The sequence below is a fragment of the Solea senegalensis genome, linkage group LG1, assembly GCF_019176455.1.
Source record: "Solea senegalensis isolate Sse05_10M linkage group LG1, IFAPA_SoseM_1, whole genome shotgun sequence".
Taxonomy (NCBI): domain Eukaryota; kingdom Metazoa; phylum Chordata; class Actinopteri; order Pleuronectiformes; family Soleidae; genus Solea; species Solea senegalensis.
Window position 1 is genome coordinate 30,633,559 of NC_058021.1, and position 15,059 is coordinate 30,648,617.

The 15,059-nt window shown below is 43.8% G+C and overlaps 1 protein-coding gene across 2 annotated transcripts; it reads left to right on the top strand.

Moving 5' to 3' along the window:
- Positions 1-460: 460 nt before the first annotated feature.
- plcd1a (phospholipase C, delta 1a) lies at positions 461-15,058 on the top strand. 2 transcript variants are annotated; one of them, XM_044035882.1, is made up of 15 exons: positions 461-709; positions 5,158-5,316; positions 9,060-9,288; positions 9,403-9,532; positions 9,631-9,859; positions 9,953-10,154; positions 10,533-10,677; positions 10,767-10,919; positions 12,309-12,458; positions 12,544-12,700; positions 12,911-13,027; positions 13,118-13,296; positions 13,857-13,992; positions 14,083-14,232; positions 14,355-15,058. In XM_044035882.1, the coding sequence occupies exons 1-15, from the start codon at positions 679-681 to the stop codon at positions 14,444-14,446; spliced, it is 2,259 nt and encodes a 752-aa protein (XP_043891817.1). In that variant the 5' UTR covers positions 461-678; the 3' UTR covers positions 14,447-15,058. The 2 variants fall into 2 exon arrangements, with proteins under 2 accessions (XP_043891817.1, XP_043891808.1); XM_044035873.1 differs by lacking the exon at positions 461-709 and adding an exon at positions 1,897-2,088.
- Position 15,059: the final 1 nt, after the last annotated feature.

Below are 15,059 nucleotides of genomic sequence, written 5' to 3' on the forward strand. Positions count from 1 at the left end.
AATTGATGCCTTTATCTGCCGTCATTGGCTCGACATTCTGTGAAGACCTCAGGTATCACAGCAATGTTGGTCACACAGTGGTGCAATGTGATGCCACTGCCAACATTACCTGTGTGCTGGGAAAAAAACCAACAACACTCATCATGCTGTATGAGTGTAAATGGCATGCAGACTGAGGCAACACCCTAAATAAATCTAAACACGCTCTATAGGTTCCACAATGCTACGCAAAATCACTTAAGATCAGGTCATTTGCTCATGTAGACATGATGATCAACACTGGGGCCTTGAGCACAAGTTTATTTTTAGTCCATGTTGGTCGAATTGTAAAGATTTAGTTTCCACTGACGAGGAGCTGCTGAATGAAAGTCATGAGAGACACACACACACAAACACACAGTCACAGTGGTGTACTTGTCAGACCGGTGTTGCAGTGGGTGTGGACTGAGCATGTAAGAGTCTGACGGATGCGTATTAGCTGCTCACTGTGTGGGTTTCGGCTGCAGAGTGGGACACAGGCTGGAATTTCCCCCTGCTCAGGACAGACAGACAGAGAGACACAGACACTTTATGGTGGTGGTGGTGATAACTCCCATCACATCAGTGAGAGTACACCAGAGGAGAAGAGGACTGTGTCCCTGTGGATGGTGATTTACGTTTGACTGGCAGAGAAGCACAATGGAGGCAAATGGCACAGCTGGAAAAATGGGTGAGTTGTGACTAACACAGTTTTACTGCCTGACTGTTATTACATTACTATTATCGTTATCAAGAAACTCCCTCGCTGTAATGTCTCTTATCTGGTCTTCAGGTGTTATGTAATAAATCTGTTCTTTTACAGACTTTAGATTGTTTCAAAAGCAGAGACATGTGACTTTCTTTACTTCCTGCTGCTTTATATTGAATTTGTTGGTAAAATACAATATAATAGGGCTCACGATGGGGTTTGTTTGGTGACATCCTGCTAAATGTTGCCAGGACAACAATTAGCAGGAGGCTTAAAGTATGTTAGAGTCACAGTGTGAAATACAATGTGGAAAAATGAGGTTTAACCTGTTTTTTAATTATACCTATATAGAAATCTGAATTTGTGTTAAAACAATCACGGTTGGGTTGGCTTCTTATCATTGGGCGGCACTATTTTGCAGCTCACTCACCCTGATAAAGATTAAATAGCCTAAAGATACAGTAAATACTACAGAGAAGCCAAAGCAGCTGCGTCAACAAATGAATAAAGACACGGCAACATGAAGACCAATTTCTTCTTAACTGATCAGCCATTGTTTTCTGTTTTAATGTATTTATTAATTTCATATGGAGATTGCACTTTAACCCTCATTTAACTCAATTAAAATCTACTGGATTATGTACACAATGTATATATTTTTCTGTATAAGTTTGGATATATAAAGTATATGTATAGGAATATATACCGGCACAATATTAAAACTGACAACTGGTATCAAGTAGATGTTTATTAATATATTTTTTTTTTTTTACAGTTTTTTATAATCTCAGTGACTAAATCCATCCAAACAAAATGTAGTTGTACGGTTTTATGTTAATATTTTATATTACTATATTCAATACATTCTAATAAAGTCTAATCTGGCCATAGAGTAACCCATTTCAGTCAACCTCTAGTTTGAAGAACAACTGGAGATTCACTGTTTCTGGGACTTTGATTGACAGCAGCGGTGAAACTCCTGAGCCAATTACATTTGCTCTGAAGCCAATGAACACCAATACGACCTTCGGATTAAATTATACCACACATATTGTAATCTGATATAATAAAAGTCTTAAATAGAAGTGCAGGGTGTGTGTGAGTGTGCACATGAACAAATTGCGGCTATAACTGAGCAATAAATGATCTTAGACCCGCCCCACGGGGACACTGAGACTTCTCTTCCACACCGAGCACACATCTCAATCCACGGCTACTGTGATTTATTTATTTATTTTAAATTGTGTTGTTGTTAAACGCAATGTCCTGTTTACACAAACGTCCCAAGCGGACATACTCAGAGGAACTTGCTTTCCACGAGCGGATGGGGAGGGTCGCGGAGGAGAATGGAAAATTCATAGGTGAGTTGCGGAGAGTGTGTCCACGCACGCAAACTGTGTGCAGATGTGCAAACAATTTGATCTCAATCGGATCATAATGTAAACTATGTATACAGTTGTCGATGCGGCTGTTATTGGGGAGGTTTAACCCGCTTCCTTGTTGCCTGGAGCGGTGCATTTTTCTTTCATTCTGCCAGAATGTAAAGTGAGAGGAAGTTCGTGGTGGGATCGACTCATGACCATGTTTCTGTTTTTCAAACAAGAGGGAAATGCTTGAGAGTGCTTTAGCAGGAGCTGACTAAAGCTTGAGGGGAATCTCCTGCGCTGTTTGGACTCGTCCTGTGTCTCTCCTGTCTCACACTATGTGCAGTTTCATAACACACAGAGAGAGAGAGACAGAGAGAGAGAGGGAGGCAGCGACCCAGCTGATAATATTTGGTTCCCAGAACGTTCCGGGAACGTTACCTTTTGGTTGTAAGAAAGTTATCTGAAGGTTCCCCACCTTGATTCTCCGGTGGTTGCCACGCAAAGATCTCCTAACTGTCCCCTAACGTTAGTTTTTGGTTGCACACTTGGTAACTTAAGGTAACTTTTCTACAACCTTCATACAACCTTTAGAGAACATTCTCTTAAGGTTCCCTGTAGGTTCCTTTTCTACAGCCTTCATACAACCTTTAGAGAACGTTCTCTAAAGGTTCCCGGAACGTTCCCTTAACCTTTGTATGAAGGTTGTGACAAACTAACATTAGGGGAACGTTCTGGGAATCTTTAGAGAACGTTCTCTGAAGGTTGTGTAAAGGTTCCCCTAACGTTAGTTTGTCACAACCTTCATACAACTTAAGAGAACGTTCTCTTTTGGTTTCTAGAACGTCTCCAGAGCGTTACATTTCTACAACCTTCATACAACCTTTAGAGAACCTTTAAAGGTTTCCTGTCAAACTAATGCTGAAGGATTGTGGCTGTAAGGTGAGGGAACTTCTTAAAAAACTCACACCATGTTTACTTTAGTCGACCAAACACCAGAGTTAGTTCAGCTCCATTTTCTGCTTGGAAAAAAAAAGTATCATGTTGTAACTAAAGACAGGACTCAGCTGTAATTCCCTCCCCCCTTCCTTCCTCCTTTCTTTCCTCTCTTCTTTCCTCTGAGCCCTCATATCTCTCCCTGTCATTTAAACTCACTTCTTCACCACCTTCATGCCTCAGCTTGTCTCACTTGGTGTCTGTAGTGGGTCCATATCTTCCTATCGTGAGCCCCGCCGTCTGAAACTGATTAGTTTGCAAAAAAGAAAAGAAATAAAGGGTTTAATAAAACATGTGATTCTCTTAAACCTCCCCTCAAAAGCACAGCATGACTCACTTTAATGATCTGGGGCGGGTCATAAATGATTAACACACTTGTGGCTGTGTCTCTTTCCCTAAGAAAAGTAAGAGTCCTCAAATGAGAACAACAAAAAGCCTGGAGAAGCCGAGCTTGCGGAGAAAATGTCTGAAATGTTTGGGTCCCGCCCACAAATCTTGACTCTGGCCCAAACAAGTTGTCCTCAGCTGCCCTCTGTTTACTGTGAGGACATCGCTGACCATCATTACAACAGATACACATCAGTTTTTCCATTTAAACGAATGACGGTCGCACCCACTTGTGCTGGCAAATAGCATCACCCAACTTTGACATGAACAATAAACAGTAACAGCACAGTTGTCCTTTGAACTGCTGAATCATACATTGTCCCACACCCTTCCAAGAAAGACATCACAAGCATAAGTGCTTAGTACACAGTATTTTACTCCCTGAGTTCCTCTGTAATGCAGTCATTATGAAGTCAAGTAGATATTTCTGTAGAACATAGATAGGTAGATAGATAGATTCATTTTCTTATGGTTTCTCCCTTTCGAGGTCACCACAGTGGATCATCTGCCTCCATCTTGTCCTCTCCCTTGTGTCCTCCTCTGTTACACCAACTGTCCTCATGTCCTCCTCCTTCACACCATGCATGAACCTTCGCTGTGTGGTCTTCCTCTTTTCCTCCTCCGTCTTCCACATCCTTCGTCCAACATAATCCCAATCACCCTCCTCGGCGCGTGACCAGACCATCTCATTCTTGCCGCTCGCTTGCTTTGTTTTCCAAAACTCATTTCTAATCCTGTCCATCCTGGTCACTCCCATACAAACATCTCAGCATCGTTAGCCTCGCCACCTCCAGCTCCGCCTCCTGTCTTTTAGACACTGCCACTGTCTCCAAACCACACATGGATGGTTGACCCAGGCATTTAAACCCGTCCACTTTCTCTACCTGCATCTTCACACACACACAGGTAGTCTGTCTCGCTTCAACGACCCTTCATTCCTCTTCTCTCCAGCGCACACCTCCACCTCTCCAGGCTCTCTCCCACCTGTCCGCTACTCTTACTACAGATTACAACATCATCTACAAACAACATAGTCCTCAGAAACTCCTGCCTGACCTCACCTGTCAACCTTTTCATCACCATTTAAACAAGAGCTGAAGTTTAGAGCCGATCCCCGATGTAATCCCACCTTCACCTTGCACCCATGTGTCACTCCACCTGCACACCTCATGTCCTGCACCAGCTTTACATACTTTTCTGGCACTTTACGACTTCCTCACACAATACCACAGTTCCTCTCTTGGCACTGAGATTATAAGCTTTCTCTAGATCCACAAAGGGACAGTGCAACTTCTTCTGACCTTCTCCGTTCCTCTCCATCAACACTCTGAAAGCACACTGTGGTTCTCTTTCATGAACCCATACTGCGGCACTCTGATCTCCACTTCAATGAGTCTTTCCCATAACGTCATAGTGTGGTTTATATGGTATTAAACAAATCAACAATGAATGAGGTAGATAGTTTCAGTATGCAGTTTTGAAGGTGCAGAGATGCAGGGATTTGCAGGGATTTGCAGAGATTGGAGACAATGTACCGAGCTGCGCAAACCGTACTTGACCAGAATATGAGCAGTTCTTTGTTGTTTTCCATCAGTTATGGGTCGGTAATAAGAAAAAAACAAACAAATGAATATAAAGACAGTTCTAGCTATAACAAAGTGTCCCGTCTTTCCCTCCCCGCAGGTCTGGAGGGAGATTCAGATCTCCAGTTCCTCCTCATCGGCGGGGTCCTGCTCAAGATTCGCTCAAACTCCTGGAAGAAGAGCCGCTTCTTCAGACTGCAGGAGGACTGCAAGACTATCTGGCACGAGTCCCAACGACTGTTCAAGAAAAATCAGTCTTGTGAGTGTCCTCGCCAGCACGCATGTGTATTTGCATCAGTGTGTGTGTGTGTGTGAGACAGTCAATCCCTCTGTGGCTTTGGTCCTGGTATACTTCCGTGCGTGCAGCCAAGATTTTGGAACCGTTCGTGAAGAGCCGATGGCGAGGTCAGATACTACAGGACCCTGACGCACTTTGGCGCGTGCAGCATGTGTGAAAGTATACCAGGGCCTTTAAGAATCCCACAAGTTGAAGATGGTGGAATGGAAACAACCCACACAGATAATGTGGTGGAGCTAAAGAAACAATGGAAAATACTTGTGTGAGACTTGATTGTATGTTTTTCCAAGTGAGAGAGAGAGAGAGAGAGGGAGAGGGAGAGGGAGATGATGTCCCTGTGATTACTGCTTCACTGATCCATTGTCAGGGTGTGAATGTGTTTACACCTCTGGCAGTCTCCCAGTCAACCCACTGATCAAACACTGATACACAGGTAGATGAGTGAGTCATATGTGCAGTATATTGACTCCCACACATACAGTCGCTCGAGTCAAATCTACTCAGATGTGGACATGAATGTCACAGACGTTTCCTTGTTTACAGAAACACTTTGACATTTGTCTTATTGCTCTCCCCGCTGTGATTTTGCGAGCCAGATTTAGCAATCAGATTTAAATAAGCTTTGGCATCAGGTAGAAGAGGACAAACGTGGATTGTTTTTGAAACACCTTTAGTTTTCACTTCGTAGATAAAGGGGAATTCCAGCTGTATCCCGTGGTCCTGTGGTTTATACTAAGAAATTGATGAAATTGTTATTGTGAGTCAAACACTTCACTGAGGCACTAGTGAAAATCCCAGCATTCCCCAGTGAGCAGTAACCGTCCATGACTGTCCTGTCAGTCTGCTCCATATTGTAATTCTACATTGTGGACAAAGCAGGACAGCTATTGTCTGTCTGTCTGTGTGTCCTCTGTTGCTGTTGCTGAGGTTTCTCCCACCTGCTGCAGCTGTTTTTATACCACGCTTTTTTCCGCATCCTTTTGTTATTAAATATACATACCAGCGAGCTGAGAATAGAGGCTGTCATATGTTATGTATATGTCAGCTCTTCAAATCTGGGCTATGTGAATAAAGAGGGTTGACCATATTTATATTCTTGGCATATTTTTTTTGTGCCAAGGTAAAAATAAATAGTAATCCATATTTTATTATTATGTATTATTTATGATAAATTCAGCTGTCCCCTAATCAGATATTGCATGCTTTAGAATCCAATCTGAACTGAACAGAGTTGTTTTAAGTTAGAGCACTTGATGCGATGAACACATTTTAACTGACATCTATTCTCATGAGTTCCAAGAACAAATAGTGTGTACATTTTGCTATAAATTATATAGTATATTAGGAAGACTTCAATTCTATGACACATTCAAAAAGTAAATAAAATTCAACAAACAATAAAAAACTAATATTTCCCTGTAAAAATTTGATTTTAGAACTTATTTAAATGTATTTACCACAACAATCTCCGTCTGACATCACGTCAACAGATTTATCATATCAGAATTTGACTAAACAACCGTCAGGCTGACATTCAAACAAGTACAGCAGATAGTGTAAGTAGGTGGTTATTGTTTTGCATGCCTTTGCTCGGCATTCATTTGAATACAAGTTCAACTTTAACCTGAAGGTTAAGTTTGTACACACACTCTGACACAGTTGACTAAACCCCACACACACACGGTGAGAAACATTCTCTTCCTTCTATGCTGATTTTTTTTTTCTTTTTTTTTTTTTGTCCCGCTCCCCTTTTGAGAAAAACAAATTTAGAAAGAGCGGCATGAACTTTGTTAGACCGGCACAATAATGCCTTTGTGTGAAATCTTATCTGGTATTCGAGCGATGCCTGTGTGACACGGCTGACGTCTCGGACATTGTGGTCGGGCCTCTCCAGATGGGATTCTCTGAAACCGTTCCAAATTAACAATTCCTAAACTCCCCCGCGGTATGTTATGCTGTGCTGGGGATAACATTTATCCACAGATGCTGCGCTCCTGCTGAGCACGTCTCAGGTAATTCTGCTCGCCCTGCAGTCAGCTGAGCGCACACACCCTCCAGGCTGACCTTCAGGTTTATTCTGCCACTAGATCAAGTCTGATTTTTCCACAAGAACAAAGCTTGCTCTTCACCAGACGCTCAATCGCGGGGTCGTAAAATGTTAGAAACACTATCCCGACTCCACGGCTGGGCCTCTCAGCTAAGCCTGGCTGTTTTGTCAGAAGAGCTGCTGTTGCCATTTAGCGTGATGACATAATCCACGGCCGCGCACACTCTTCCGTACGTTAAGCTGCCGTACAAAAGGCCTCGCCGCTGACGCGTGGGTGAAAAACAGTCTGCGTGAGCACAGAGACCTTGGGTTTTGTTGTCTCTGTGCGGCTGATAACACGGAAAAATATTTTTAGCCCCATAACGACGATCAGAGTATTTGACATGTGGTGCTCTTTTGTGTGCCAGTGCGTGAGGCAAGCAGATTCAGGGGCGGTCAAGTTGCATCAAACCGATGTGAAGTAGAGGGATGAAATCTCAGTGGAATGTGCGTTGGGTTGCCAAAGAATCCAAGTGTTCAGTAGACAGAAAAGACATCTACCCAGTGCAGTTCTTGGTAAACAAGATTCTGGATCGGCCCCAGCGTTATGTAACTTGTTTGGAAAGACGGGAAAGAGACAGAAACACCCTTAAAAAAACACACACACACACATATGCAGTGTGTATGTGGCGTATGTTGTTTTTCCTATTTTATCAGTTGTCATTGTGCTCCTTGTGAGTGAAGGCCACAAGAAAAGAGCTGCCACACAGGAACAAAAGCCTCCTGTTGATAAGAAGTCAAAACTGTTTCTAGCTCTCATGTCCATGTGGACAAAGCATCTGTTGTCATGAGATAATGCCAAACTGTCAAGGTACCACTGTGACTGACAGCAACAATAATATAGTAGTACAATAGTAGTCGTCAACTCATGCGGCTCTAAGGAAGACAGTCGAAAGAATAATATTTCATTAAAAGTGCAGGATATGTATAGATTATACAGTGTGTTGGACCAAAGTATTAATTACTATGTTGTGTTTTGGCCACATTTACGTACAGTATGTGTTTCATTTTCTGATTGTCTGGATCGATCTTGATTACATTTTCTGGGGATAGACAGGATATGAACCTGGCGGTGATCCAGATGTGGATCAGGATTCTGGATTATTTTTGCACAATTGGTGACCTTCGAGCCTTTCCGCATGGAGTTTGCGTGTTCTTCCCGTGTGTACGTGTGGTTTTCTCTGGGTTCTGCGGTTCCCTCCCACAGTCTAAAAACAAACAGATTTGGGGATTGTCTCTATATGTGGATTGGCGACCCATTCCAGATTGGCACCAGCGACCCTCATGTGGAGGATAAAGTGGTAGAAGATGAGTGAGTGAGTGAGTGAGTGGTGTCCTTTCAAGATACTGTAGGGGAGTGGCCTTGGGAGAGAGTTGCAGTCCAATGGACGTTTCGCCTCTTATCCTAGAGGCTTCTTTAGTTCTGAGAAGAGCTTAAGAACTGGAATTGGATGACTGAGAACTTCCACACTCATTTGTATCACAATAATTCATTTCTAATTCTCATGGGAGCGTTTACACGTCTCACTTGCTTTGTCTAGAATGTTTAAGGCTTTAAATGGCGTCTTTGTCAAATACAGCATGTTCAAGTGTTCTCCAATCTCCGCTCTCCAAACAGTCTCCGTTGACGACATTGATTCGGTGCGTATGGGCCGTCAGTCTGAGGGACTTAACAAACACACCCACCCCAATGATGAAGAGCGGTGCTTCTCCATCATCTTCAAGGGCCGCAAGAGAAACCTCGACCTGATGGCCTGCAGCAATGACGAGGCGAAGCAGTGGGTCAACGGCCTGAACAAGATCATCAACAACCTGCGCAACCTCAGCCGCCAGCAGAAGAGCGAGCAGTATCCTCTGCAAAGTTTAGCAACTATGTGCCATGTGTTGTATACAAGTCTGTTGTTTGAGTTGAGTACTTTGTTATGTGAAATGTGAACTGGATCCTTACATCTAAGCAACAGCTGGATCATCAACTGCATGCGCAAAGCAGACAAGAACGCAGACAACAAGATGACCCTGAAGGAGCTGAAGCACTTCCTGCGACAGATCAATGTCGAATGTGATGATACTTACGCGGAGGACATTTTCAAGGTGAGTCTTTCTCTCTCTCTCTCTGCCCGCAAATTCTTTCACCTGAAATGAAGAAACATGTTTGATCGTGGTTGTTTGTGATGTCTAATGTTGGGCAGAAATGTGACAAGTCCAATTCTGGAACCCTGGAAGGTGCAGAAATCGAGCACTTCTATGACCTACTAACGCACCGGGAGGAGATAGATGTGATTTACGGGAACTATGCTCACACAGAGGGTCAGATGAGCGCCAACGATTTGCTGGACTTCCTGCTAAACGAGCAAAGGGAGCAGGCGACCATGAATGACGCGCTCAAGTTGATCGAGAAACACGAGATCGATGAAACAGGTGGGTTCGACTCAGACACCCGGCAACCTTGGATTTTCATCGCGTACTTCACATTGCACGTTTTGATTTCGTCCGTCCCTCGTTTGTCTCCAGCAAAGCAGAAGAAGCACATGACGAAAGACGGCTTCCTGATGTACCTGCACACAGAGGACGGATCCATCCTGAACCCTGCCCACAAACGAGTGTACCAGGACATGAGCCAGCCCCTCAACCATTATTACATCTCCTCCTCACACAACACATACCTGATGGAAGACCAGCTCAGAGGACCCAGCAGCACAGAGGCCTACATCAAGTAACTACATAGCAATCATCACTAAAAGCAGGATTTTGTATGTTTTGTATATGTGATTAAGTCTCTTTTCATGTCAGAGTGAGGGAGGCAAGGTGGAAGCACAAAAGTAAAGTGAGATGGCTGCAAAGGTTTCTTCTGCTAAAGAAACCTTCAGCAACTGCTGGGTAGTGGAAAGTAGAGATGCCAGTAGTGTTCTGGTAAATACTCAGAAATCCTCAGGGGGGCGACAAGAAGTTATGCACAAGGAGTTAAACAAGATACAAACAGCGTCAAGGTCTCACTAGTTCCTACAACTTTATAAAGTAGCTTTAGGACAAGAGAGGTCAAGAGCAACATCTGTGGCCTGCTGAAGATAAGTTTTGTGTTTGTTTGTTGCAGAGCACTGATGAAGAGCTGCCGCTGTGTGGAGCTGGACTGCTGGGACGGGGCCAATGGGGAGCCGGTGATCTATCACGGCTACACGCTGACATCCAAAGTGCTCTTCAGAGACGTCATCAAAGCTGTTAAAGAATATGCCTTCAAGGTACATAATTGCATTCCACGCGAGATCATTTGGATCAAGCCCATCTGAATTCTTGCTCTTATTCGTTTGATTACCTCTTGTTTTCCCAGACGTCTGACTACCCAGTCATCCTGTCCCTGGAGAACCACTGCTCCGTGGAGCAACAGAAGCTCATGGCCCATCACATGGTCGCCATTCTCGGCGACGCCTTGGTCACGAAGCCTCTGGGCAACACTGTACCCGCCAGCTTCCCATCACCTGAGGTATGTGGCCTCAAACCTGAGAGCAGAGCAGCGGTAAAATAAAAGACAGAGGGCCAAGAAAAGGACTGAGGTTAGGGTTAGGCTTAGTGGATATTCACTGTTGGCACAAACAATTAATAACGTCAACATTTCCATGGCCATTAATAACTCATCCAATGCAGAAGGGTAGGTACCCTGTGCGCCTGTAAGGCAGAATAAGAATAGGCTGCAGTGAGATGCACTGTAATTACAGCCTTGCTTAGTAATCACTCACAGAAGAACACACCCAAAAAAATCCACAGTAATACCATCCCCCTTTTTTTTCTTTTTTTTAATTTCCTGTTTTCTTTAACTTGAATATTGGATTTGTCTGGGAAAGGAAGCTGATTCAATTCAACTCATAAGCTGAGCTACAAATAAACTGCTACACCATCATCTCATCAAGCCTCTGCTAAACACATCCATTTTTTAATGGCTTTATCCTCCTTATCCAAGGGTTGTGAAGGAACTGGAGCCAAACATGTTGTCTGTCCATCACAAGGCCAACATATAGAAATAATCATTCATCCATTTAGCTGGAGTACCTGGATAGAACCTACACACACACACACACACTAAGTGGCTCTGCGTGGTCTTTATCATATTATTTCAAAATGAAGGCAGTCTGGTCCGTCCCATTCTTGTGAGTGCAATTTATCAGGAATAGCTGAAGTAAATCATTTGAAATTTGGCACAAATGTCCTTGGTTGTCAAATGTCAAAGGTCAAGGTGACTGTAGCACTAATGTTGCCTTCTACTCAGAGGATAACTGTCAAGATTTGAGTGATCAACATCATAGTGGCCTCAAAAAACCTGATTTTGCCCTGTTTGAAATTATATTCCTGTTAAGTCAACATGAATCTATCTCAGTCAATAGATTCAAAGTATTGGTCAGATTATGCATACAAAACCCCTGAAGTAAAAGCCTTTTTGCTTCCTATTGTAGGATTTAAATTCACTTTTTTTTTTCATTTTCCACATTTGCTTCCTCTTAAACCCACGCTGTATTCTTCAGCTTTGACAGCAAGGATGTACAGCTGTTTCAACTAAAAAATGCTCAGTACTAGGAGAGACACAGAGTGGGGACGTGGGAGACTAGAATTTCAACTATAAGTGTCACGGAAAGTCTGCAGTCCTGTTTGAAATGTAACAGCCATGGTAGGACTAACCCTGTGGCACAGTCAGCCTCAAAGGAAAAAGTGATCCTCGCCTTACACAACATTTTCCTTCCTGTCATGGGAAGGAGCAGTCGACCATCATTGCTGAATGATCGTATGATTCCCTGCCATAATTCTGCACAGCATCTTGACTTATGAGTTATGAGTTGAGAAATTGCACAACGACACATGATTTTTGTCCGTGTGAGTGCAGGAGCTGAAGGGGAAGTTCATCATTAAGGGGAAGCGAATGAACAAGCTGGAGGCCGCCTTCACCAACAACAACACCGTCGAAGAAGACACCGTGTCCGAGGAGGACGAGGCTGCAGACTGCACGGAGAATGGACAAAAAACCAAGTCAAAGGTAAAAAAAACAAAAAACATCATGTTTGATGTGAGAAAGGATCATAGCCCCACATGCGTGACCCCGAGCCCTCGTGATCTTTCAGAAATCAAAGATGAAACTCGCCAAAGAGCTCTCCGACCTCGTCGTCTACTGCAAGAGCGTCCATTTCAGCGGCTTCGAACACGCCAAGGACAATCAGGCCTTCTACGAGATGTCGTCCTTCAAGGAGAGCAAAGCTTTCAACCTGGCTGACACCTCAGGTGAACCACTGCACCCGATTTTCACCGTAATGGCATTTTAACAGCGAGTCATACTTTTTCATACCTCCCGAGAGCCACTGCTCATACTAAACGAGGCTTCCAGCATCCGGCCTAGCGCTCGAGCTCTCTAGCAAACAGTACGACCCGGGGCCTTGGAGTCAGTCAACAAACTTGATGATTTCTCACACGTGTTTTCATTTGCTCTCACAGCGAACGCCTTCATGCATCACAACATGGACAAACTCAGCCGGATCTACCCAGCGGGCTCCAGAACCGACTCCTCCAACTACAACCCTGTGCCCATGTGGAATGTCGGCTGCCAGATCGGTACACTCCCGTTATTATCATGTGCAGAAATGTGTCACTGTCACTGATGTTGCATGCCGAGTAACGAGTAATTGCCCCCTTCTTTTTTAGTGGCACTGAACTTCCAGACTCCCCACAAAGAGATGCACATAAATCAGGGACGCTTTCTGCCAAATGGTTTCTGTGGCTACATCCTGAAACCCGAATTCCAGAGAAGTTTGTCCTCCCAGTTTAATCCTAATACGCCCACCGAGGGGCCCTGGGGAAAGAAGAAGGTCTTCCATGTCATGGTGAGGCATCTTAAGTCTTCTACGTGTCCCTGAAGCTTGAGAAAACATTTTAAATATTCATAAAGCAGTGTTATTTTTTTATAGATGATTGCTGAGTTTCATCTGCAAGTTATTAAAATATTCACAGTTTGGGATCACAGCTTCGAATCCTAAGCGCCTCATGAAGGACAGAAGCACTCATTTTGTCCACAACAGGTGACCTGGCGCAGTCTCTCCATCTCAAAATGTCTAAAACGCGTTTTATTGTGTGCAACAAGACAAAACACACGTCCAACTCCTGTAAACTCTTTCCTTTGTGAGGTTTTTTTCATTGCAGGTAGAGCTCTATACACAGTAGGTGTAGCAGACAGTCAATAGTCTCTTTTAAATCGTTTGATTTACTGAAGGGTTAGCATGGAATTATTGATCAGTAATGCCAACCCGCCCCTACGCTACTTTTGTTGCTTGAATCATCTGTTCCGTCACCAGTGGTTGTAGCATATGCAGATACACCAAACGCTCCGCAGCGCTACTAGTGGTCAAAAACTATGTGTACGTGTTGCTCAATTCCACCACAATAGATCATCTCAGCTCAGCAGTTACCAAAAATCAACAAGGACAAACACAATTCCATCGTGGACCCTCTGGTCAGGGTGGAGATCCACGGCGTTCCAGCGGACAACGCCAGCAAGGAGACGCACTACATCAATAACAACGGTGAGCGGAGGTCACACAACTGTACACAATGTTTTCATCAGAGCAAAATGTCATTCATTCATTCATTCATTCATTCATTCATCGCTGCAGGGTTTAACCCCATGTGGAACGAGAGCTTCCAGTTCAGCATCCACGTCCCGGAGCTGACCATGGTGCGATTTGTGGTGGAGGACTATGACGCAACATCCCAGAATGATCTCGTCGGGCAGTACTGTCTACCGCTCACCAGTATACACAACGGTCAGATGCGTTCATATTCACCCACAGATATCTAATCCTAATCCCATCCATCCATATTTTGTTGGGTTTTCCTACACTTTTCAAAATAATCTGAATAAAACTGATGTCGTCTTTCTCCTTAGGCTATCGCCACGTCCCACTGCTCACCAAGCGCGGTGACGTCATCTGCTCGGCCGGACTGTTCGTGCACCTCATGGTCCTGGACGCCGCGTAGACTCGTATGTGGAAAAATGAAGCTTCGCGCCAGGAAACAGCTACTTCTTTTTTTTTTTTTTACTTTTCTTTTCTTTTTTTTCCCGCTGACTCACCATTATAACATTTTCCTGTCAATGTGTGTCATCTTTAGTGTGCGAGAGCTCCTGTGTGGCAATGAAATGAAGAGTGAATGAAAAATGTGAATGAAAGAGCAGTGGAGTACAGTTATTTAAAGATCGGAAGAGTCATGTGTGAGTAAAGGTGTCGTATTTCCCCCTCAGGATAATGAGAACGTTTTTTTTTTATAAATAATACAACAAGCACTCAACTGATTTAGCGTTTTAGCGACAGTGACATCGGTAAACTGTCCGATATCAAAGGGACAAAGAGCTCCGACCACGTGGGCTCAGTGTTCAGGTGTCTAATCAGATGTTTGCACTTTATGTCACTGTGATTAATATTCTTTATTCTTTACAGACTCATCACTTCACCTTCTGTCGAGCATATTTACTCTGGAACTTAACACGATTGATTTCGCGTCGACACAAACGCTAACGTTTGCCGCGACTGTCTCAAGTGCCTTCAGTGTATCGATGGTGTCACTAAAATAAAAACACAACAAGTCATTTCAC